At 39.0% G+C, this 25,874-nt stretch overlaps 1 protein-coding gene across 1 annotated transcript in view; it reads right to left on the reverse strand.

Annotated features, from left to right (window-relative positions):
* Window positions 1-533: 533 nt before the first annotated feature.
* TRMT1L (tRNA methyltransferase 1 like) overlaps window positions 534-25,874 on the reverse strand; it is a 54,567-nt gene continuing 29,226 nt past the window's right edge. The window contains exons 11-15 of the mRNA XM_059412781.1: window positions 6,367-6,445; window positions 3,978-4,144; window positions 3,398-3,460; window positions 1,833-1,959; window positions 534-1,728 (exon numbers count right to left, since the gene is read on the reverse strand). Of these exons, the coding sequence (XP_059268764.1) occupies window positions 1,476-1,728; window positions 1,833-1,959; window positions 3,398-3,460; window positions 3,978-4,144; window positions 6,367-6,445 (689 nt within the window). The 3' untranslated portion in view covers window positions 534-1,475. The remainder of the gene's footprint in view (window positions 1,729-1,832; window positions 1,960-3,397; window positions 3,461-3,977; window positions 4,145-6,366; window positions 6,446-25,874) is intronic.

Consider the following 25,874-nt stretch of genomic DNA (forward strand, 5'->3'; position numbering starts at 1 on the left):
AGTTTTTTTATGGTCTTGCACTTCACCTATACCTTTATTTTAGTAAAACATGATTCTGTTAATGGGAGAAAAGAAAAAAAAAATACCCAGCTGTAACTATGCTGTAATAAGGAGATTTTTTTTTTTTTTTAAATTTCTGCTAATATACTATGTTAACCTCACTCCCTGGATTTTTGTATATGTGGTATGCGTGGTTTTTGTTTTGGTTTTTTTTAAGATTTCATTTATCTGAGAGTGAGCAAGCATAAGCGGGGAGGGAGGTGTGTGTGTGAGAGGGAGAAGCAGGCTCCTGGCTGAGCCCAGTGTGTGGCTGGATCCCAGGACCCGGGATCAAGACCTGAGCTGAAGGCTTCACTGATGAGGCACCCGGGCACCTTTCAGTTCTAACTCCCTCTTCCATCCCCGAAGCCAGTAATACTTGTAAGAAGTTACTTCCTCTCAGAAGTACTTCAGGGTAAATACGATTAAGTCCTTGAGACAAAAAATCTAAACTTTATACCAAATCCTTTTATATAAAAACTCTTACATTCACATGAAGCAAGAACAGTATTTATTAATGGAGTTTCCACTAATTTTCATAGTCATGTTAGCCTGGGCTACTTGTTATACAAAAAAAGGAAGCACATACACACACCCGAAAACAAATCTATCCCTCCCCCCACCAAAAAAATCCTCACTTCATAAGTTCATAAGGTGACAAGTTTTACTTCTGAGAGGTAGCACAACCAAGCAAATGAATATTGTACGTGCGCTAACTGAGGCACTTGAGATCACCCCATTTAATTTACAGCAAAACCTCTCCTCTTCAGAATTTCAGTGCTTACGAAGAATTACTGTATTAGAACAATGGTCTCAATTTACTTGACAAAATCTTACTGACTTGATCCTCTAGACCTTAACTTGGAAGAAAAATGTATTTCTATCTCAGGCAAGAATTTAGATTCTCAAAAGCTACCGATAAGAAGTATGATTTCTTAAAATTGGGAACATATTTTAGCTTTGTAATTGTGAAATCGCATTAGTGATCATGAAAAAACATTGTTCTGTTCAGGGTAATTTCATATGTAAAAGGCTCCTGGCTTCATTTTGTGAGCTACAAACAGAAAAAGATATGAATCAGCTTAAGTAGACATGTGATTAAGAACAGTAAAGGATGGCTTCCATAACAGACATAAAATTGCTAACACTTTGCAAGTGGAAGTTTTCTGAGTTACTAAATGGTAGGGTGATCTCAGTCATAAACTTGGCTTCATATGAAATGTTTTCATTAAAATTTTCAGTTTTCTTTACAGTAAGAAAAACCTGGAAAGCATAGCTCCCAAACTAGCTAAGTTAGAAACTGCTAATTTTCTGAATGAAAACAGCACTGTTTTTATTTTTACACCACTGAGTTGAAAGAATAGAAAAAGAGCTACAGTTGGTATAGAGAACTCTTAGGCCATCTCTACAGACACCTGAGTAACTCTTCTCTACATTTACCATCTTCTGCAACTGCTTGCTTCTGCTTTGTCATTCACGGACATTTCAACCCTGTCAGCTACTGTATCTTCGGAGGCTGACTGGACATGGCCCTCCGACTGTCCTCCAGTGTAGGTAGGGGTGCTGTACTTTAAAAGGATCGATTTAAACTGCATCAGAGGCGCGTCTGTACGAACACCCATGGGGTCAAAATGAGTTCGGCTTACTCGAAAGCCTGCTTGAGAAAGATAGCACAAAAACTTTTTTAACCTGCAGCAAGGAAAGGAAAAAAAGAGAGATTTTGTACCTTACTTAAATCACAATGTCATTAAAATAGCAAATATACATTTTGCCATCCACTGGCTTTGTCTTACTTTGGCATATTCATTCCCTTAATGCTGTGTCTGTGGATGTTGTAATAAAAGGGAGGATGTTCAGAACTGACATCAGTCTTTGGCCTTTTAGCTGAAGTTGTGATTGTTTCATTACCTTTTCTCTTTCCTGAAACATACATATATACACAAAATCAGATACGATACCTTTATAATGACTTTTTGGCCTGATATTTTCTATCATGAAAGGTTTAAATGTTAATCAGTTTTAGAATAATTTTAGAGCTATAGAATAACTATAGAGATGAGTCTAATTCCCTTAATCTGTACATAAAAAAAGGCTCAGAGACTTTAAATATTTTTAGAACTTAGGTTTTACTTTAGAACTTACGTTTTACCTTTCTTTAAAAAAGATTTAAGACACCTCTGCTGAAGGTGAGTAGCTTGGCTGAATTTATACAATGAACAGAAGTACGACGATGCTCTTAAATCTAATGCTTTTTGCAATGTACAATAATACCTTTAACCTCCGACAGAGAAATTAAGTAGAAGAGATCATTTTTAAAAAATCAGTTGAAGATGCCAACTGAAAGTGACTGGTGGGAAGAGCATATAGTAGTTATTAAACTCAAGTTATTAAACTCTTTCTAAATATATATGTGTATATATACACACATATATACATATATATTTGTGTGTGTGCGCGCGTGTGTGTATAAAGATTTATTGGGGGGAGAGAGCAGCGTGAGGGGCTGAGAGAGCATCTCCAGCAGACTTCCCGCTGAGCATGGATGGAGCCTGACACAGGGCTTGATCTCATGACTCTGAAATCATAACCTGAGCTGACACCAAGAGTCAACGCTTGACTGACTGTACCACCCAGAAGCCCCTAAGTTGTCTTTTTAAAAAGCAAAACAAAACCTTGGACTTTACAGCACTGACATTATAAATCTTAAAATCCTTTTGAGAGGAATCTGCAATGCCTAATACAACCATATTTTGAAGTGCACATATCTCAAATTGTGAGAAGGGCCATATAGTATATTCTTACAGCTAAGGAACAAAGTCTTCTAGTTAATGAATGGAATTATTATAAACCATATGTTGAGGGGTGCTTGGGCCCCGTCAGTTAAGTGTCTGCTTTTGGCTCAGGTCATCATCTTCAGGTCCTGGGACTGAGCCCTGCATCAGGCTTCCTGCTCAGCAGTGAGTCTGCTGCTCTCTCTCCCTCTGCTCATTCTCTCAAATAATTAAAATCTTTAAAAAAAATCATGCTGATGAGAAAATTTAAAAGAATTAGAATAAAAATCTTTATAGTAATCAAATATAATTTGGTCTTAGTTTGGTTCACATGGTTCTTCAAAGTCTTACAGTTCCTTCAAGGGGGATCACTACATATTAGAGATGTGAACAAGTGCATGTTAATAGAAATTCTGAACAGTGCAAAGGACAGATAAACAAGTTTTACTATAACTGTATTGTCTGTATAATGAAAAGGCATTTTAGAGTACCGCACCAAAGCAATCTGTTCTCTTCCTGCCCTTTTACTATCTGCATTTTTGCACTGATAAATATTTACATACACACACATATACATACATACTTACCTTGTGCAATGTAGTTATCTGTTGTGGTATCGTCTGTAGTTTTAATAAACACACCATATTCTTCTAAAAGCAAATAGGAAAGGAAAATATTTTACAGACTAACATTAGCAATTTGAAGTTTAAATAAAAGCTTAGTAAGTTCTATCCACATTGTTTTTATGAAATACATGAGATTCTTTGGTAAACAGACTGTAAGAATTAGATTTTTTAACTGTGTAACAGTAATTGCTATTTCTAATGACTTACGAGAATATTAGAATGTCTAATAGTCAGTCCCACTCTTGTATCAACAGCCTGATAAAACTACAAAAGCCTATTTACACTAAAGAGAAAATAAAGGACAAAATAGCCTTAATGAGTAATAAGTATAAACAACCTTCGTGTCTCAATGGCTATTATGTAAATTTCTGGCCACACTAATCTCAATTACCTAAGGTTTCTCCTTCTAGAAACAAGATAGAGGCTAATAAAATCACAACAGACTTTTAGTTTTTTTAATCTACTAAAATTAGAGAAAAATATGTATTTGTATCTTAATAAAACTATTATTCATTTCAGGCCCTGAATACAAATTAGTCACCTTGCTTGTTGAGATTTGAAGGTGCATGAACTGAAAACTGGCTTTGAGGAGTACACTCTGATTCAAAGATTAATGTCTTTATTAGGGTTTGAATGTCATCTAAACCATGGTGAAAAGATTCAAAGAGCATTCTTTTGAGGAATCCAGTATTGAAAAGGGAACTTGACCTGAAAAAAAGAAAAAATATGGAGAAATGGGTATGAAAAATGTCTATTAAAAAAGTATAATTTAACTATGAGATATATTATTAGTTATAGGATGGAGAAAATGGTGAAATTAAAAAAAAATTATGATTTAATTTAAAATTATTTTCTGTTTTTCCCACTCCTTTTATCATGTTAGTTCTCTAATGGGATTAGTCATGGGAATTTCATTCAAAGTAAATCAACAAAGGATTTACTGAACCCTCATGTAAGGTGTAAGGTGTAGAGCCCTGTGGTACATGGGGACACGGAGGGGAAACCAAAGTTATTATCATTAGAAAATAGTGTTTGCCCTGTAACAGCCTATAAATCTAGACAGACACATAGTGTGATACAGAAGTTTTCACAATGCATCTTCCTGTCAGTAAAATCTTAATCCAATGTGTATATGTAGGGCGGAGTGGGCAGGAGGAGATATAGGAGCAGCATCAGATGTTGTAATGGTGATTCATTAAAAACATGGCACAAGGGTAAGTCTGATTTGCTTCCCATTTGAGAAGCACAGGTGGAACAGACAGAGTCTAAATTCCAAGTCAGATAAACCTAGATTTTCATGCAGGCTCCACCACTTACTACCTACGGAGCTGGAGTAATTAGTGCTTTTGAGTCCCTTATTCCTCATTATAAAATAGGAAATAAAACTTCTCAGACTTGTTTCGGGAACTAATGAGATGACACACATAAAATCCTTAGTCTGAGGTGTATCCTCAATGAATGAAAGTTATTATCATTAGGTTAGCAAATATATATGAAAGGATATATCATTTTAAAGTGTCAAATGAATTATCAATGTAAGATTTACTAAAATGGAACTGAGAATCTTGGGTTAAAGCATTAAGAGAGACTTCAAAGAACACAACTGAATCGGAGCTGGAGAAAGGGGAAGAGACTGCATAAGAGTAAAGACATGAACAATGGTTTTGAATGAGGAAATCCTACGACATGGTTTATAATTCAGTGCTGGAATCAAGAAATCTGAGTTCTGGCCCTGCCTGTAGTACTACTAACTTTGGGGGTTCACTTTCAGCCAGCACTTAAAAACACTGTCACTGGGGTGCCTGGGTGGCTCCGTCGTTAAGCATCCTGGGATCAAGCCCTGTATCGGGTTCCCTGCTCAGCGCGAAGTCTGTTTCTCCCTGTCCCATCCCCTGCTTGTGTTCCCTCTCTCCCTTTGTCTCGCTCCGTCAAATAAATAAATCTTAAAAACACCAACAAAAACCCCTGCCATAAACTTCTCCATAAAATGAGGATGTTGGGCTTGATCTTCCTTCTGGATCCAGCAACTTGTTACTCCTAATTCCCCCAGTCCTCAGATCAGCGAGAGGAAGAACAATCTGCAGCAAGTGCTATAGGCAAGAGAGTACTAAAGGAAAGGCTAGCTAAGTCATTCTTGGTTTAAGAATATGTGCATGAGATGAGGATAAAATAATGGGCACCAGCACAAACATTTACCATTTGAGTTAAATTTTAGGTTTAGTAGATGACTAAACCTTGACCTTATAAGCAAGGTAGAAATCTGCCATGATATTTGTCACAATATTGTTAGGAATCTCAAATTTCTATCAGAATCTCTAGTGACAACCTAAAAGTAAGGGTTCTGATTAAAAACAATTCAACTTTAAGTCACTAAAAACACAACGGCTAGTTTACTAATGATGCAGAAGCACACATACACACATTGGGCCCCCTGCTCAGAGGGGAGTCTGCTTCTCCCTCTCCCTCTGCCCCCCACCCCTGCTGCTTGTGCACTCTCTCAAATAAATAAAATCTTTTTAAAAAAATGCATTTAATAGACTAACCTACTGAACATTATAGCCTAGCCTAATCTACCTTACACATGCTCAGAAAGCACTTCCCTTAGCCAACAGTGGGCAAAATCATCTAGCACAAAGCCTATTTTATTATAAAGTATTGACTAGTTCATGTAATTTATTGAATATTCTGCTGAAAGTGAAAAACAATGGTTCTAAGTGTACTGGTCGTTGACCCTCATGATTGTGTGACTGGCTTGCTGTTGTTACTGCCCAATATGAGAGAAGACTATCGCATTTTGCTAGTTTGGAAAAGATCAAAATTTACAATTTGAAGTACATTTTCTATCAAATGTGTATTGCCTCTGCACCACTATAAAGTTGAAAAATCCCAAGTTGGGGACCATCTGTATATTATTAGGCTTAAGCACATACCATAGAGGTCCAAGTTCTATTGCTGTCTTTCCGGGCATGCTTCCGTGACAGTTGCAGGGCAGCTGTCTATATGGGTTTTCTGAAAATATTATAAAAAGAAAAATCAAAGGAGAAATGATATTGTAAATAGTAACTTAAATTTATAATAATTTGCAGCCACTACATAATGAGGATCTACTATGTGCCAGGTATTATGCTGAGTATTTTACACACATTTAAAAATTTTAATCCTTACAACTCTCTGAAGCAGGTACTGTTAAAATCTCAATTATCCAGATCAGAGAATTAAAGCTTAAGAGAGGTCACAGAAATCTGTGTCAGATGGCTTATAAGAGGCATAACTTTTACTAGCTTTTTTCATCACTATGCTACGTGAAATAATTTCAGTAGGAGAAAATCCTTAGAAGTCCACAAGATACCCATTTAAAATCAGCTGATGGGAGGTATAATTTACATGCAATAAAATGTATATATGTTATGTGAAAAGGTTGATGAGTTTTAACAAATGGATATAACCATGTAACCAACATCCCATCAAAATAAAGACATTTCTCATTAGTTGCTTCTTCAGCAATGGGAAGAAAACAAGTTACTCCCTAGACTTGATTCAGCCTATATTCAGCCCTATTACTCCCTAGGCTTGATTCTAGCCTATATTCAGCCCCCAAAATATAGACTAGAAGAATCGTAATTCAGTTTAAAGAACAATGAGAGGCCTTATATAATCCCAAGGAAATTGGAGAAATTGGACAAGTACTAGCATTATTCTTAGTTTCCCAAATGGGCTACTATGAACTGTTCAGTTCCCTAAGCCCTAGATTAGCATTATTTTAAATCATGCTCACCCATTAACTTCCCTCAGGCCATTCTTGGGTTATTATTCACTTTCTTGAAATGACCTGATCTGATCAATCAGTCCTAGATATATCCACAATTCAGAATTATGGTGGGAGGGACATAGGTCTATAGCCATGCTATTGGACATCACTGTTATTCAAGGTGATTAAATGGGTAATGCACAGACGTGAGATCTTTAGATTTATTTGAAGGCTTTTTCCCTCACTGTTTTTACTAGATCTACTTTTCAGTATTATTTAACTCTAAGCCTTAAAGAATGTTATCATCAACATTGGATTCATTAAGAACTATGTTCCTCAAACATTATGTGAATATATCCAAGAAGTCTTCCCTCAAACCATTAAATAAGTAAATTATAAAACTATAGTCAGTATTACCCCAATTAGGACAATTTATATTTACAGTTCTGTCAGTTACACCTACTTACCACAGGTAGGCAGCACACACATGAATTTTTATTAGTCAGTTTGTTTCCTGATGCATTTATAAAATGCTCCCATTGTATCAATGTATGTTTTTTCCTAAACCTCTGGCCTAGGATTTCTCAGTGTTAGGCCAGCAATAGCAAATTTCCTCTTTGACAGGTCAGAACTATCATTTCAAGTCACCAGGAGCAAAAAATGAAAGGGTATATACCATGTCATCAGTATATAGGCTATGAAGACAATTCCAGATGAGGATTAAAAAAATACTCGGAGACTTCTATTTAAATGCAATAGATTGAACAGGTATGTTCTCTCTTCTATCCTTTAAAGCATTATTAAAATGAGAACAAAGAATAAAAGTCAAACCCAAGGATAAAATGGGAGCAGAGGTAACAAAAGATAGTAAGAGATGTCAATAAAATTTTCGAAGTGAAATGAGGTACACAAGAGGATAGATGATTTAGCAGGCCAGACAATGCTAAAGCTAAGCCTGAAATGGGCAGACAGTCTACCGATAACACAAGTAACCCCCCAGTGCTGTGGGACCCCAGAAAGACCTAAGAATGGAAGGTACTGATCATCTTGGAAGATGGGTATGGGGCAGTAGTGCAAAAAAGAAGCCTGGCTGAAAATTTTTAAGGAGTTTAAGACCTTTAAGATTTCTTTAATACCCACAATCAGACTTCTGTGCTTCCTCATTCCAAAAAATGAAGTTAATCTTAGGTGAGGCTGAACCATGGAGGACCTGGAACCAGAGGCATCAATCACAGTTGAGAGTGAGATTTATGAAAAGAGAGGGATTAAGTAAAAGACATCATAAATGGTAAGACCTTCCAAGTCTCCTTTCCCAGCATGGCTCTAGAAAGCTGATGGAAGATTCAAAGATTACTCTAGAAAAACTTACCAATATAAGAGAAAAACCCTAATATATTCATTTTCATCTGGGGGATTCCCTTGTGAAAGGGCAGACTAGTGCCTTCTCATTGGAGTAAAATATATCAGTCTATAAGCCCTGACTCCAGTGCTTCCAAAAAACTTGCAGTGTGGAGAGATAACCAAGGACCATTAGACATTCGAGATGTACCATGACAGAGAACAAAATTACAACACAGAAAGAAATTGTTAGGAAACAGAAGAACTAAAACAAAATAACAGAAACAACAATACAAAACTGAACTGAAAAAATCTTCTCTCCCTTAAATAAAAATATAAAAAAAATATATAAAAAAAAATTATAACCAATATTCTTAAAGAGCTACGATCTGATTTTGTATCTCCGAAACAAGAATAGGACACTATTAAAAAAACAATGAAAAAATATGAAGTAACTTAAAAACTGACAAAATATGACAAATTTAAAAAAGGAGAGTTGGAAAATAACAATCAGGGAAATCTATAAAGTAGAACCAAATGCCCATGAAATGAAAAAGACTGTCCAACTGGGGCCATATTCTACTATGGACTCTTCAGATCACTTAAGCCCCAGAAGAGTTATTTTAAATCACGCTCTCTCACTAACTTCCCTCAGGCCATTCTTGGGTCATCATTCACTTTCTTGGAATTCCCCTACTGGGTATTTCCTTAAAGAATAGTAAAACACTGGGCGCCTGGGTGGCTCAGTGGGTTAAAGACTCTGCCTTCGGCTCAGGTCATGATCCCAGGGTCCTGGGATCAAGCCCCGCATCGGGCTCTCTGCTCAGCAGGGAGTCTGCTTCCCCCTCTGTCTCTCTCTGCCTGCCTCTCTGCCTACTTGTGATCTCTGTCTGCCAAACAAATAATCTTTAAAAAAAAAAAAAAAGAATAGTAAAACACTAATCTGAAAAGATACATGCACCCTTATACTTACTGCAGCATTACTTAGAATAGCCAAGATATGGAAGCAACCTAAGCGTCCATCAACAGATGAATGGATAAGGAAAATGTGGTATTTATATATATTCTTGCACAATGGAACATTATGCAGCCATAAAAAGGATAAGATTGTACCATTTAAGACAACAAGAATGGACCTAGAGGGTATTAAGCTAAGTGAAATAAGTCAGATTGAGAAAGACAAATACCATATGATTCCACTGAAGTGGAATCTAAAAAAATTTTTAAAAACCCCACCAATGAATAAACAAACAAAAAGCAGAGTTAGACCCATAAATACTGAGAAAAACTGATGTTTGCCAGAGGGAAGGGAGGATGGTTGAAGGGGAAAGGGAGATATAGTCCTCCAGTTAGGGAATAAGTAAATCATGGAAATAAAAGTCACAGCGTAAGAAATACAATCAGTGATACTGTAATACTGATGTAATGGGACAGATGGTAGCTATACTTGTGGCATAATGTAGAAATTTGTCAAGATCACTAAGTTGTACACCTAAAAAAATAACACTGTGTGTCAACTATACTCAAAAAAGAAAAATTGAAAAAAAAATGTGGTATATATGTGATAGAATATCATTCAGCCATGAAAAAGAGGGAAACCTTGCAATTTGTGACAACGTGAATGAACCTTAACGGCATTATACTTACTGAAATCAGAGAAAGAAATACTTTATGATCTCACTATATGTGAAATCTGAAAAAGTTGAACTCATAGTAACAGAATAGATTGGTATTTACCAAGACCCAGGGGTGGGGGAAATGAAGAGATGTTGGTAAAAGACTATAAACCTTCAGTTAAAAGATGATGTGGGGATCTAATAATATACAATGTGATTATAACAATGCTAGATTGTATCATTGAGATTTACTAGAGAGAGTAAATCTTAAGTATTCTTATTACACACACACACACACACACGAAAGGAACTGTGAGGTCATGAAAGCATTAACCATTCATACTGTGGGAGTTCACTATACATGTACATGAAATCAGTGATACGCATTGTACACCTTAAAGTTAAAGAGTTCTTGTCAATTATATCTGAATAAAGCTGGTAAAAACATAGTAAGTTCCAAAGAAAGGACCTTGCCTCTGAAAGAAAAGAAAGAATACAAGAGTTAAGAGAAAAAATTTTCCAGGGCTGAGAAGGTGGTGGATTAAGAGGACCCTAAGCTTACCTTATCCCATGGATACAGTTAGAGAACACTTACTTATCACAAATAACCCAGAACACAACCCGGAGACTGGCAGAACAAACTCCACAACAAAAGGTAGAGAAGATGGGATGCCTGGGTGGCTCAGTGGGTTAAAGCCTCTGCCTTCGGCTCAGGTCATGATCCCAGGGTCCTGGGATCAAGACATACATTGGGCTCTCTGCTCAGTGGAGAGCCTGCTTCCCCCTCTCTCTCTGCCTGCCTCTCTGCCTACTTGTGATCTCTGTCTGTCAAATAAATAAATAAAATCCTTAAAAAAAAAAAAAAGGTAGAGAAGAGGCCACACTGAAGAGGGTAGGAAGGGCAGAAATGTGGTGGAGAGCAAACCAGCATCCTCGTTGGACATGGGGAGGGAGCACTGGAGTGGAAATGGGAGAGAAACATTCTCCTACCTGGGAGCTCACACAGGGAAAAGAGATACCTATAACATCTGGCTTTGAAAGGGAGAGGGGGGCTGAATTTCTTGAGTTTTAGAACCAGTGGGGCTTAACGCCTGGCATTTTGAAAATCAGGAGGCTCAGTTCTGGGAAAGCCTGGAGGGCAACAGGAAGTTCAGACCCTGCCCATAAAGAGCCAGCCTGACAAAGCCCCCAGACATTCAGCAGAGAAGCAGCAATTTGAAAAATGCCCGGGACAGTGGGGAGGGAGAGTAGTTTACTCATTTCAGATCGTGTTCTGGAGGGGCAGGGATTGCTAGGGGACTTCTCTAGGACATATTCAAAAAAAGGAAAAAAAAATCTTTTCCCCCTTTGAATCCCATGAATCCCTATCCCATGAATACTCTATTCAGCAAGGCTATCATTCAAAACAGAAGGTCAGATAGAGTTTCTCAGACAAACAAAAGCTGAAGGAGTTCATGACCACTGAGCCAGCCATACAAGAGATGTTAAAGGGGACTCTTGAGAAGACCGGACGTAAATAATAAGAGTAAGAGATGTAGGAAACACCAAACCAATAAAAGCATATCTTTAAGGGGCGCCTGGGTGGCTCAGTGGGTTAAAGCCTCTGCCTTCGCTCTGGTCATGATCCCAGGTACCTGGGATCAAGCCCCGCATCGGGCTCTCTGATCAGCAGGGAGCCTGCTTCCTCCTCTCTCTGCCTGCCTCTTGCCTACTTGTGATCTCTGTCAAATTAATAAATAAAATCTTTTTTAAAAAAAGCGTATCTTTAACAATATAAGTATATCTTTAGGGGCGCCGGGTGGGGGTGCTCGGTGGGTTAAGCCTCTGCCTTTCGGCATGAGGTCATGGTCTCAGGGTCCTGGGACTGAGTCCCGCATCAGGCTCTCTGCAGAGCAGGGAGCCTGCTTCCCCCTCTATCTCTGCCTGCCTCTCTGCCTACTTGTGATCTCTCTCTCTGTCAAATAAATAAATAAAGTCTATCTAACTATCTATCTATCTCTTTAAAAATCAGTCAAGGGATTCACAAAATAAAAAAACATAAAATATGACACTATAATAGCTAAAATAGTGGAGAGAGAGGAGTAAAGAATGGGTTCAAACTTAAATGACCATCAATTTAATATAGACTGCTATATGCAGAAGATGTTTATACAGATCTAATGATGACCACTAATCAAAAATCACTAATAGATATGCAAAGAATAAAGAGAAAGGAATCCAAATATATCACTAGAGACAGTAAATTATGAAAAAGAACAAGAGAAGGACCAGAGAAGTACAAAACAACTACAAAACAAGTACCAAAATGGCAATAAATACAAAATCTATTAATAATTACTTTCAATGTAAATGGACTAAGTTCTCCAATCAAATGAAATAGGGTGATGGAATCGTTAAAAAAATGAGATCTATATGCTGCCTACAAGACTCATTTCAGACCTAAAGACACATGCCAATTGAAAGTAAGGCGATGTAGAACCATTTATCTTGTAAACAGATGTCAAAAGAGCTGGTGTAGGGGCGGCTGGGTGGCTCAGTGGGTTAAAGCCTCTGCCTTTGGCTCAGGTCATGATCCCAGGGTCCTGGGATCGAGCCCCGCATCGGGCTGTCTGCTCCGCGGAGAGCCTGCTTCCTCCTCTCTCTCTTTCTGCCTGCCTCTCTGCCTACTTGTGATCTCTGTCTGTCAAATAAATAAATAAATAAATAAAATCTAAGAAAAAAAAAAGAAAGCTGGTGTAGCAATATTTGTATTGAACAAAACATTTTAAAACAAAAACTGTAACAAGAGACAAAGAATACTACATAATAATAAAGGGGACAATCCAAAAAGAAGATACAATAATTGTAAATATTTATGCAACCAACATGGGAGTACCCAAATACATAAAACAATTAATAACATAAAGGAATGGGGCACCTGGGTGGCTCAGTGGGTTAAAGCCTCTGCCTTTGGCTCAGGTCATGATCCCAATGTCCTGGGATTGAGCCCTGCATTGGGCTCTCTGCTCAGCGGGGAGCCTGCTTCCTCCTCTCTCTCTCTCTCTCTCTGCCTGCCTCTCTGCCTACTTGTGATCTGTCAAATAAATAAATAAACAAAATCTTAAAAAAAAAAAGTAAAGGAACTGATAGTAATACAGTAATAGTAGGAGACTTCAACATCCCACTTACATCAATGGACAGATCGTACAAACAACAAATATATTAGGAAACCAAATCTAAATCCAACATATAGTCAAAGCATCATTCATCATTATCAAGTGGGATTTGTTCCCGGTATTGCAAAGATGATTCAATATTCACTAATCAATATGGTATATCACATCAACAAAAGAAAGGATAAAAACCATACGATCATTTTAATAGATGCAGAAAAAGCAACTGACAAAGTACAGCATCCATTCATGATAAAAACCCTCAACACAGTAGGTTTAGAGGAAACATTCCTCAACATAATACAGGCCTTACATGAAAAACCCACAGCTAACACCATACTCAGTGGGGAAAAACCGGTTTTCCCCTCAGGTCAAAAACAAGACAAAAGGGTACCAGCTCTTGCCATTTTCGTTCAACAGAGTAATGGAAGTCCTAGTCACAGCAATTGGACAACAAAAAGAAATAAAAGGTATTGAAATTGGTACGGAAGAAATCAAACTGTCACTATTTGCAGATGACAGGATACTCTACATAGAAAACCCTAAGAATTCCACCAAAAACTGGCAGAACTGATAAATGAATTCAGTAAGGTTGCAGGATACAAAATCAATGTACAGAAATCTGTGCATTTCTATACACTAATAATAACACAGCAGAAAGAGAAATCAAGAAAACGATTCCATTGGGGCACCTGGATGGCTCAGTGGGTTATGCATCTGACTCTTGATTTTGGCTCGGGTCAAGATCTCATGGTCATGAAATTGAGCCCTATCTCAGACTCTACACTGGGCGTGGGGCCTACTTAAGATTCTTTCTCGCTCTCTATGTCCCTCCCCTCTCTCAAAAAAGAAAAAGAAAGAAAGAAAGAAGCAGAGAGAAGATAATCCCAATTATAATTGCACTAGAAGTAATAAAATACATATGAATAAACTTAATCAAAGAAGTGAAGAGCCTATACTCTGAAAAATATAAAACACTGATGAAATTGAAGATCACATAAAGAAATGGAAAGACATTCCATGCTCATCAACTAGAACAAATATTGTTAAAATGTCCATACTATACAAGCAATCTACAGATTAAATGTAATCTCTATCAAAATACCAAAAACTTTTTACAGAACTAGAACATCCTAAAATTTGTACGGAACCACCAAAGACCCTGAGTAGCCAAGCAATCTTGAAAATGAAAAACAAAACGAGAGGTATCACAATTCCAGATTTCAAGTTATATTACAAAGCTGTAGTAATCAAAAGTGTGGTATCAACACAAAAACAGATACACAGATCAATGGAACAGAACAGAAAGCCCAGAAATAAACCCACAGTTAAATGGTCAATTAATCTTTGACAAAGAAGACAAGAACTTAAATGTGAGAGAGGAAACCATAAAAATCCTAGAAGAGAGTACAGGCAGTAATTTCTCTGAAACTGGTCATAACAATATTCTCCTAGGTGTATGTCTGTCTCCTGAGGCAAGGGAAACAAAAGCAAAAATAATCTCCTGGGATTACAGCAAAGGAAACGACAAACAAAACAAAAAGACAATCTACTGAGTGGGGAAAGATACTTGCAAATGATAAATCCAATGAAGGGTTAGTGCAAAATATAGAAAGAACTTATACAACTCAACACCAAGGGCCCCCAAGTAACCCCCTAAAATTAGGAGACTTAAACAGACAATTATCCAAAGAAGACACACAGATGGCCAACAGACACATGGAAAGATGCTCAATGTCACTCAGGAAATGCAAATCAAAACCACAGTGAGGTAACAAGTCATACCTGTTAGGATGGCTAAAATAAAAAACTCAAGAAACAACAAGTGTGGGCAAGGATGTGGAGAAAAAAGAACCCCTTGTGTACTGTTGGTGGGAATGCAAACTGGTACAGCCACCGTGGAAAACAGTATGGAGGGTCCTCAAAAAATTAAAAATAGAGCTACCCTATGATCACCCTACAATCCAGTAATTGCACTACTGGGCATTTACCTAAAGAATATGAAAACACTGGGGCGCCTGGGTGGCTCAGTGGGTTAAGCCGCTGCCTTCGGCTCAGGTCATGATCTCAGGGTCCTGGGATCGAGTCCCACATCGGGCTCTTTGCTCAGCAGGAAGCCTGCTTCCTCCTCTCTCTCTCTCTCTGCCTGCCTTTCTGCCTACTTGTGATCTCTCTCTGTCAAATAAATAAATAAAATCTTTAAAAAAAAAAAAAAAAAAGAATATGAAAACACTAATTTGAAGGGATATATACACCCCAATGTTGATGGCAGCCAAACTATGGAAACAGCGCAAATGTCCACTGATAGATGAATGGATAAAGAAGACGTGGCGCGTGTGTACGCGCGCGCACACACACACACACACATGATTATTATTCAGCCATAAGAATGAAATTTTGCTATTTGCAACTTATATGGATTTAGAGTATAATTCTGAAATAAGCCAGTCAGGTAAAGACAAATATCATTTCACTCATATGTGGAATTTAAGAAACAAATGAACAAAGGAAGGAAAAAAGACAAATGAAAAAGCAGACTTTTTTTTTTTTTAAAGATTTTATTTATTTGTCAGAGAGAGAGAGGGAGAGAGAGCGAGCAAAGGCAGACAGAATGGCAGGCAGAGGCAGAGGGAGAAGCAGGCTCCCTGCCAAGCAAGGAGCCCGATGTGGGACTCGATCCCAGGCGGCTGGGATCATGACCTGAGCCGAAGGCAGCCGCTTAACCAGCTGAGCCACCCAGGCGTCCCGAAAAAGCAGACTTTTAACTCCAGAGAACAAACAGATGGTTACCAGAGGAAAGGTGGACTGGGAGATGTGTTAAATATGTGAAGGAGATTAGGTGTGCACTTGTCTTAGTGAGCACAGAATCATGTATGGAACTGCTGGATCACTGTTATACACCTGAAACTAATATAGTAATATATATGAACTATGATGGAATTAAAAAAAAATGGGGCACCTGGGTGGTTCAGTCATTAAGCGTCTGCTTTCAGCTCAGGTCATGATCCCAGGGTCCTGGGATTGAGCCGCGTGGTGACCTCCCTGCTCAGTGGAGAGCCTGCTTCTCCCTCTAACTGCTACTTCTCCTACTTGTGCACAGGCTCTCTCTCTGTCAAATAAATATGTAGAAATTTAAAAAAAAATTACCTAGAACTGAAGAACTCAAGATTCCTTTTTTTAAAAAAGAGATTTTATTATTTATTTATTTATTTGTCAGAGAGAGAGAGAGAGAGAGCGAGCACACAGGCAGGCAAAGTTGCAGGCAGAGGCACAGTAAGAAACAGGCTCCCTGCCGAGCAAGGAGCCCGATGTGGGATTCAATTCCAGGACGCAGAGATCATGACCCAAGCCAAAGGCAGCTGCTTAACCAACTGAGCCACCCAGATGTCCCAGAACTCAAGTTTCTTAAAGGTCTCACAGATTACCCAAGGACAATGAGCTAAAAAAGATGACCTGCATATTATCACAAAATTTTAGAATATTGGGTAAACAAAAGATACATTAAGACCATTCATAGGAGAAAAAAAAAATCACAAATGATTAGATGTAAGAACAATAGCAAAGGGGTGCCTGGGTGGCTCAGTCAGTTGAGTGTCAGCCCGACTTGGTTTCAGTTCAGGTCATGATCTCGGGGTGATGAGATGGGCTCCATGCTCAGCCCTCAGTCTGCTTGAGATTCTACCCCATCCCCACAACTTCTCCCTCTGCTCATATGCACTCTCTCTTGCAAATAAATAAAATCTAAAAACAAAAAAACAAAAAAAAGCAGGCTTCTCAATATTAATACTGGAGGCTAGAAGGCAAGGAAATAATAATACCTTAAGCATTCTGAAGAAAAACAATTCACAACCTACAATTCTACACTTTGCCATACAATCCTTCTCAGGAAGCCACAGGAAAAAGTGCTCATTCAAAAAAAGGAAACAGACAAAGATAATAGAAAAATACATAAGGTCCAGATGTAGGAGATTCATCAGATGGAGAAAGCCAAAGCAATTTGGCTGTTAAAGGCCTTCAGAGGACTTAAAAATAAACCATCCAAAGGAAAGCAGAAGTACTGTCTCCAGGGGAGTGAAACTGGAACCGAAGATTACCAAATGTACTTACCCATACAGAAAGGAGCCCTGAAACTACAGCATAGAGTCTGGGAATAGAGTATGAAGAGTGAACATATACAAAGAAGGAAACAAAAGCAGTAATTATTAATTCTGGAGTTATCAAAGAGTTGCATACAAAAAGAAACATTATTACAGCATAGTAACTGGTTCATCTGTGTTGAAGCAGCCTTCTAAGATAGCAGAGATGACCTGTGTCCCCTGGTTCTCATATCTTTGTGGAGTCCCTTCTTCCCCTTCTTCTCAACTGTGAGATCACTGAATCTAGAGCTCATCTCTAACTACTAAAATATAGCAAAAATGATGGATAGTGTTAGACTAGGTTATGAAGACCATGACTTCTGTCTAGCTTTCTTTTGTTTTCTCTTTAGTTCTTGCTGGATCATTCTGATGAAGGAAGCCACCGTGTTGTGAGCTGCTGGATGAAGAGGAATGTGTGATTAGGAACTGAGGAAGCCTCTGAGCAGCCGGCAAGGTGCTGAGGTCTTCAGTCTAACAACCTACAAGGATCTGAATCTAGGTAACAGCCACGTGAATAAGCTTGTAAGGACATCCTTCCCCAGTCAGGCTTTGATCGCAGCCTCGGCAAACACCTTAACTGCAGCATTGGGAGGGACCCTGCGTTAGTGGACCCAGCTATGTCATGCCCGGATTCTTAATTCAGAAAAATTAGGAGATAATAAATACTGTTGTTTTAAGTCACTAAATGTCAGAGTAATTTGTTACACAGCAACAGATAATACAACTTTGAGTAATAATTTCATATTCATAAAAATATAAACACTGAATATTGATTTAGCTAACCCTGGAGAAGGGAAGCACATGTATGTAACTTGGTTGAAGAAGCTGAATCCTTTCCTTCCATGGAAGGAACTTATAGGTAGTTTAAGCATGCCATTTAGGAACAAGGACATAAATATTAGAAGCAATAGCTGTTGAGATTTTAGCTGGTAACTCCAGGGAGCACGGCAGAGATCCTTATCACTACAACTATGGAACTAGGGCGCCTGGGTGCTTTAGTTAGTTAAGCATCTGCCTTTGGCTCAGATCAAGATTCTGGGGTCTTGGGATCAAGCCTCAGTTAGGTTCCCTGCTCAGTGGGGAATCTGCTTCCCCCTCCTTCTGTGTGTGTGCTCTTTCTCTTCTTGCTCTCTCTCAAGTAACTAAATAAAATCTTAAAATACTATGGAACTAGTTGATTTTTTAAACAATGTATTACAAGTTGATAAAAGTATAGAAAATTCTGAGTGAGCTAACTTCTCTAAAAGACATACTTATTTACACTTTAAGTCCTGTATGATTGCAAGCAAAATGCACAAAATAAATCATTTCTTTACAGCAATTTATTAAGCAAAAAATTCTTGGAATGCCTGGGTAGGCCAGGTGGTTTCTGCCTTCCCCTCGGCCCATGATCCTGGGGTCCTGGGATCAGGCCTTGTATCAGGGTCTCCCTGCTCAGCAGGGAGCCTGCTTCTCCCTCTCCTTCTGCCAGACTTTCTCAAATAAATAAAAATCTTAAAAAAAAAATCCTTTAAAATGTTTGATTAAAAATAAGGAAAAAAGGGGGCACCTGGGTGGCTCAGTGGGTTAAACCCTCTGCCTTCAGCTCAGGTCATGATCTCAGGGTCCTGGGATTGAGCCCCACATTGGACTCTCTGCTGGGCAGGGAGCCTGCTTCCCCCTCCCTCCCACTCCCCACCTGCCGCTCTGCCTACTTGTGATCTCTGTCTGTCAAATAAATAAATAAATAAAATCTTTAAAAAAAAAAAAGAATAAAAAAAAACTACTGTAGGTAAAAGTCTGAAAGCATAAAGGAAAATGAAAGACTGTCAGAGAAGGAAATGGGTTAGATTTTTATGGATTCAGGCTCAAATTTGAACAGAGTGTATTTGACTTTAGCTACTTGTTGATAATATAAAACACAATACAGTGAGAGATGAAACATAAAAAATTCAATGTAAGAATTGATTCATCATTTCTAAGGCAAGAATATGATCAATAATACTGGGTATGAGGTAAGAAGAAACACTGAGATGAAATCCACATGACTGCTATCCTTTTAAACTTAAAATGTCTATTATTTTTTACATAAAGGAAAATTGAATTAGGAAAAAATGAAAAAGAAACCACAGGTCACTAAACCATTTTCTTAGTTATCTAGGAGAACCAAAGCCTTCCAAAGTTTCATTAAAGATATTATTGAAAACCTGCATTTTATTTTTTCATTTATTCTTAAATATTTTATTTTTTAAAAAGATTTATTTATTTGAGTGAGAGAGAGAGGGAGAGAGCGTGCGCGTGGGTACCCACGTGCCCAAGTGGAAGAAGGAGAGAGAATCCCAAGCCCGTTGCGGGACTCAATCTTATAACCCTGAGACTATGACCTGAGCTGAAATCAAGAGTCGGATAGATGGTCAGCCGACTGAGCCATCCAGGCTCAGTTTTATTTTAAGTAATCTCTACACCCAACATGGAGCTTGAATGTACAACCCTGAGATCAAGAGTTGCAAGCTCCACTGACTGAGCCAGGCTGGCGCCCCCAAAACCTCTATTTTAAAAAGCCAGACTCTTCTGATTCTATTGTATTAAAAACAAGATTAGGATGGTGGGATGAGCATTGAAACCAACTTTTTTTTTTTCCCCTCTCCAACTTCTCTTCTTATTCTAAATCTCTAGATAAATGATGGAAAAGCTTTTTTAAAAAAGATTTTATTTATTTATTTATTTAACAGAGAGAGAGAGAGACAGAGACAGAGACAGAGGGAGACAGAGAGAGAGAGACGGAGTGTGAACATAAGCAGGTGTAGCAGCAGGCAGAGGGAGAGGGAGAAGCAGACTCCTCCCAGCCCCCTCACTGAGCAAGGAGCCTGATGTGGGGCTCCATCCCAGGACCCTGGGATCATGACCTGAGCCAAAGGCATACGCTCAACCAACTGAGACACCCAGGCACCCCAAAAAAGATATTTTTATAATTCCTAGATAGTGCTAGAAAATAAGGTGAGCCAACACACATTCCAAACTGTTCAGAACTTTCTGAAAGCCTAAAAGCTGAGAGATCATACTATCGGAAGAAAACCACAGTGGAGAGAATAGCTATTAGAGGCAGAAAGAGTCTTTGAGGGTTAGTTGAACCTAAGGCAAATGATGAACATAACTGGAGTAGCTCTAGGATAACAATTACAGGGGTTGTTTGGAAAACTCTATTTGAAACAGCTGATTATATTATTCTAATTCATGATTAGTAGATTACAGACAAGATCTGCCTCCACTTTGAGGTGATAAAGATGGGTTTAGGTTGGAGAAGCAAGGCACTGTCTTATGTCTGATGAAAAGTACTTCTCTACAGACTTAGAAAGCTCAATGAATTCCACTCAGATATATTGTAACTAAACTGCTGAAAGCCACAAAGAAAATCTTGAAAGCAATAAGAGAAAAATAATTTACCAAGTACAAGGGAACAAAAACACAAGGACTGACTGACTTCTCATCAGAAATAATGGAGGCCAAAAGGCACTGGAATGTTATATTCAAAGAGCTGAAAGAAAAAAACCCTGCTGTCAACCAGTAATTCCACATTCAGCAGAACTATCCTTTAAAATGAAAGGTGAGGGGGACTGAGGCAAGATGGCAGAGGAGTAGCGGAATGAAACGACATCAGCTCGCGGGAGTTCAGCTAGATATCAAACCATTCCGAACACCTACAAACCCAACAGGAGATTGAACAGAGGAGAAGCAATTCCAGAAACAGAAAATTGACTACTTTGTGAAAGGTAGGACGTACGGAGTGAATCCGAAGCCATGGGAAGATAGATGGAGGGAGGGGCCGGCTCCCGGCAAGTGGTGGAATAACAAAGCACAAAATCCGAACTTTTAGAAGTCAGCACCACTGAGGGACATCACTCCAGGAGCTAAGCAGGGGTGGAGCCCTCGTGGGGACAGTGTGGTCTCAGGTCCTGCGGGGTCCCAGAAGGACTGGGGGTGTCTGGGTGTGGCAGAGCTTGCAGGTACTGGAGCAGGGAAACTGACTACAGAGAGGAGCCAAGGAGTGTGCTCTCAGCTTGGGGTTACCTCAAACCGTGATCCAGGGCGCAGTCAGACCACTGCTCTTTGAGCAGGGACCCCACAAGTGGCAGATCCAGGGAGACTCACCTTCTTCCTCTGGAGGCAGGGATCTGCTGGGTTTGGAGAATCCAAATGGGGCTGTGTGCCAGAGACAGAAATGCTTGGTCACAGGCCAAGTGAGCTCAGAATGCAGTTGGAGACCAGGGAGACAGGAGTGGTGACCCCTTTTCTCCAAGGGCACACTGAGGAGTGGGGTCTTGAGTTCTGGGCTCCTCTAGGCTGGAGATTGGGAGGCCGCCACTTTCATTCCCACCCTCCAGAGCTCTACAGAAAACATTCAGGGAACAAAAACTCCTGAGAGCGAACTTGAGCAGATTTCTTAGCCTGGTCCCTCTCAAGGGTGGCTCAATTCCACCTCGGGCAAAGACATTTGAGAATCACTACAACAGGCCCCTCCCCCAGAAGATCAGCCAGAACATCCAGCCAAGACCAAGCTCATCAATAAAGGAGAAAAGCGGAACTTCAGAGATAGCGGAAAGCAATGCATGAAATTCATGGCTTTCTCCCCATGATCCTTTAGTCTTGCAAAATTAAATTTTTTTTTAAAATATTTTATTTATTTATTTGACAGACAGAGATTACAAGTAGGCAGAGAGGCAGGCAGAGAGAGAGAGAGGAGGAAGCAGGCTCCCCGCTGAGTGGAGAGCCCGATGCGGGACTCGATCCCAGGACCCTGAGATCATGACCTGAGCCGAAGGCAGCGGCTTAACCCACTGAGCCACCCAGGCGCCCTTGCAAAATTAAATTTTTTAATTTTATTTTTTTCTTATTTTAATTTTTAAAAACCTTTCCTTTTTCTTCTCTTAACATTTTTAAACTAATTTATCTTAACAATACCTTTCTAATAAAGTCGAAATGGATAAAAGAGTTCAATGTGAGGCAGGAATCCATCAGAATCCTAGAGGAGAACATAGGCAGTAACCTCTCTGACATTGGCCACAGCATCTTCTTTCAAGATAGGTCTCCAAAAACAAAGGAAACAAAAGTGAAAATGAACTTTTGGGACTTCATCAAAAATCAAAAGCTTCTGCACAGCAAAGGAAACAATCAACAAAACACAAAGAGGCAATTCATAGAACGGAGAAGATATTTGCTAATGTCAGCACAGACATCCAAGATCTATAAAGAACTGATATCCAAGACCTAGAAAGGACTGATATCCAAGATCTATAAAGAGCTCCTCAAACTCAACAGACACAGATAATCATGTCAAAAAATGGGCAGAAGACATGAACAGACACTTCTCCAAAAAAGACATACAAATGGTTGACAGACCCATGAAAAAATGTTCATCATCACTAGCCATCAGGGAGATTCACAACAAAACCTCATTGAGATACCACCTTATACCAGTTAGAATCCCCAAAATTAACAAGACAGTAAACAACATGTGTTGGAGAGGACGTGGAAAAAGGGGAACCCTCTTACACTGTTGATGGGAATGCAAATTGGTGCAGCCACTTTGGAAAACAGTGTGGAGATACCTTAAGAAATTAAAAATAGAGGGGCGCCTGGGTGGCTCAGTGGGTTAAGCCACTGCCTTCGGCTCAGGTCATGATCTCAGGGTCCTGGGATCGAGTCCCGCATCGGGCTCTCTGCTAAGTGGGGAGCCTGCTTCCCTCTCTCTCTCTCTGCCTGCCTCTCCGACTACTTGTGATTTCTCTCTGTCAAATAAATAAATAAAATCTTTAAAAAAAAAGAAATTAAAAATAGAGCTTCTTTATGACCCTGCCACTGCACTATTGGGTATTTACCCCAAAGATACAGATGTAGTGAAAAGAAGGGCCATCTGTACCCCAATGTTCATAGCAGAAATGGCCACAGTTGCCAAACTGTGGAAAGAACCAAGATGCCCTTCAATGGGCGAATGGATAAAGAAGCTATGGTCCATATATACTATGGAGTATTATGCCTCCATCAGACAGGATGAATACCCAACTTTTGTATCAACACGGACAGGACTGGAAAAGGTTATGCTGAGTGAAATAAGTCAAGCGGAGAGAGTCAATTATCATATGGTTTCACTTACTTGTGGACTATAAGGAAAAACACGGAGGACATGGGGAGATGGAGAGAAGTGAGTTGGGGGAACTGGAGGGGGAGACGAACCATGAGAGACTGTGGACTCTGAGAAATAAGCTGAGGGTTTTGGAGGGGAAGGATGTGGGAGGTTGGGTGAGCCTGGTGGTGGGTATTGTGGAGGGCACATATTGCATGGAGCACTGGATGAGGTGCATAAACAATGAATTCTGGAACAGTGAAATTAACCTTTCTAAAAAAAATCTTTTTAAACCATCATTATTATAGTCGTATTTTATACTTCATTGCATTTAACCTTATTTTTTGTATACACATAGGGTTTTTTTTCTTAAAAAATTTTTTGGATACAATTTCTTCTAATAGATCAAAATATACCCTAAATCTAGCACAGGGCTTTGTTCTAGTCTCCAGCCTGAGCACATTCCTCTTTTTTTTCCCTTCTTTCTATTTCCAACTTACCTTATCAACTCCTTTCTTAGAATTTTAAAAAAAAATTTTCATCTTTACAATTATATTCCATCCCTTCATCATGTTTACCCTTATTTTTGTATATATATGTTTTTTTCTTTAAAATTTTAAGAGATAGTTTCTTCTAAGAGACCAAAATACACCCCATATCAAGTGGGTGGCTCTGTTCTATTCACTAGTCTATACATATGTGTGTGTATGTATATATTTTATTTATTTATTTATTTTAATTTCTTTTTACCCCTTTGTTCTACCCCCAGTTTGGGGTCGCTTCTGATTTGGTTAGTGCATTTTTCTGAGGTCTTTGCCACCCTTTTAGTATTTTATTCTCTTGTTCATATATTCTTTTTTTTCTTTAAAGATTTTACTTATTTATTTGACAGACAGATCACAAGTAGGCAGACAGGCAGGCAGAGAGAGACGAGGAAGCAGGCTCCATGCTGAGCAGAGAGCCCGATCCGGGCTTGATCTCATGACCCTGGGATCATGACCAGAGCTGAATACAGAGACTTTAACCCACTGAGCCTCCCAGGCACCCCTTTTGTTCATATATTCTTATCTAGATAAAATGACAAGGTGGAAAAACTCACTACAAAAAAAAAAAAAAGAAAAGGCAAACTGACAGCTAGGGACCTAATCAATACAGGCATTGGTAATATGTCAGATCTAGAGTTCAGAATGACGATTCTCAAGGTGCTAGCTGGGCTCGAAAAAGGCATGGGAGATACTAGAGAAACCTAGTCTGGAGAAATAAAATCCCTTTCTGGAAGAATAAAAGAACAAAAATCTAAAGCTGAAAACCAAAAAGGTATTAATGAAGTGTAATCAATAATGGAGGCTCTTACTGCTAGGATAAATGAGGCAGAAGAGAGAATTAATGATATAGAAGACCAAATGACGGGGAAAAAAGAAACTAAGCATGAGAAACAACTACTGGACCACGAGGGGAGAATTCGAGAGATAAATGATACCATAAGATGAAACAGTATTAGAATAATGGGAATTCCAGAAGAAGAATAATGAGAGAAAGGGGCAGAAAGTATACTGGAGCAAATTATAATAATTTCCCTAATATGTCAAAGGAACAAGCATCAAAATCCAAGAGGCACAGAGAACCCCCCTCAAAATCAATAAAAACAGGTCCACACCCCAATCTCTAATAGTAAAACTTACTAGTCTCAGTGACAAAGAGAAAATCCTGAAAGCTGCTTGGGACAAGAAGTCTGTAACATATATTGGTAGAACTATTTGATTGGCAGCAGACTTATCCACAGAGACCTGGCAGGCCAGAAAGAACTGGCATGATATATTCAAGGCACTAAATGAGAAAAATGTCCAGCTAGGCTATCACTGAAAATAGGAGGAGAGATAAAAAGCTTTCAGGACAAACAAAAGTCAAAAGATTTTGCAAACACCAAACCAGCCCTACAGGAAATATTAAAAAGGGTCCTTTAAGCAAAAAGAGAGCCTAAAAGTAGTAGACCAGAAAGGAACAGAGACAATATCAGTAACAGTCACCTTAACAGGCAATACAATGGTACTAAATTCACATCTCTCAATAGTTACCCTGAATGTAAATGGGCCAAATGCACCAGTTAAAAGACAGGGTGTAAGAATGGATAACAAAACCCGGGGCACCTGGGTGGCTCAGTGGGTTAAGCCACTGCCTTCGGCTCAGGTCATGATCTCAGGGTCCTGGGATCGAGTCCCGCATTGGGCTCTCTGCTCAGCAGGGAGCCTGCTTCCTCCTCTCTCTCTCTCTCTGTCTGCCTCTCTGCCTGCTTGTGATCTCTCTCTGTCAAATAAATAAATAAAATCTTTAAAAAAAAAAAATCAATA

The sequence above is a fragment of the Mustela nigripes genome, chromosome 10, assembly GCF_022355385.1.
Source record: "Mustela nigripes isolate SB6536 chromosome 10, MUSNIG.SB6536, whole genome shotgun sequence".
Lineage (NCBI taxonomy): Eukaryota > Metazoa > Chordata > Mammalia > Carnivora > Mustelidae > Mustela > Mustela nigripes.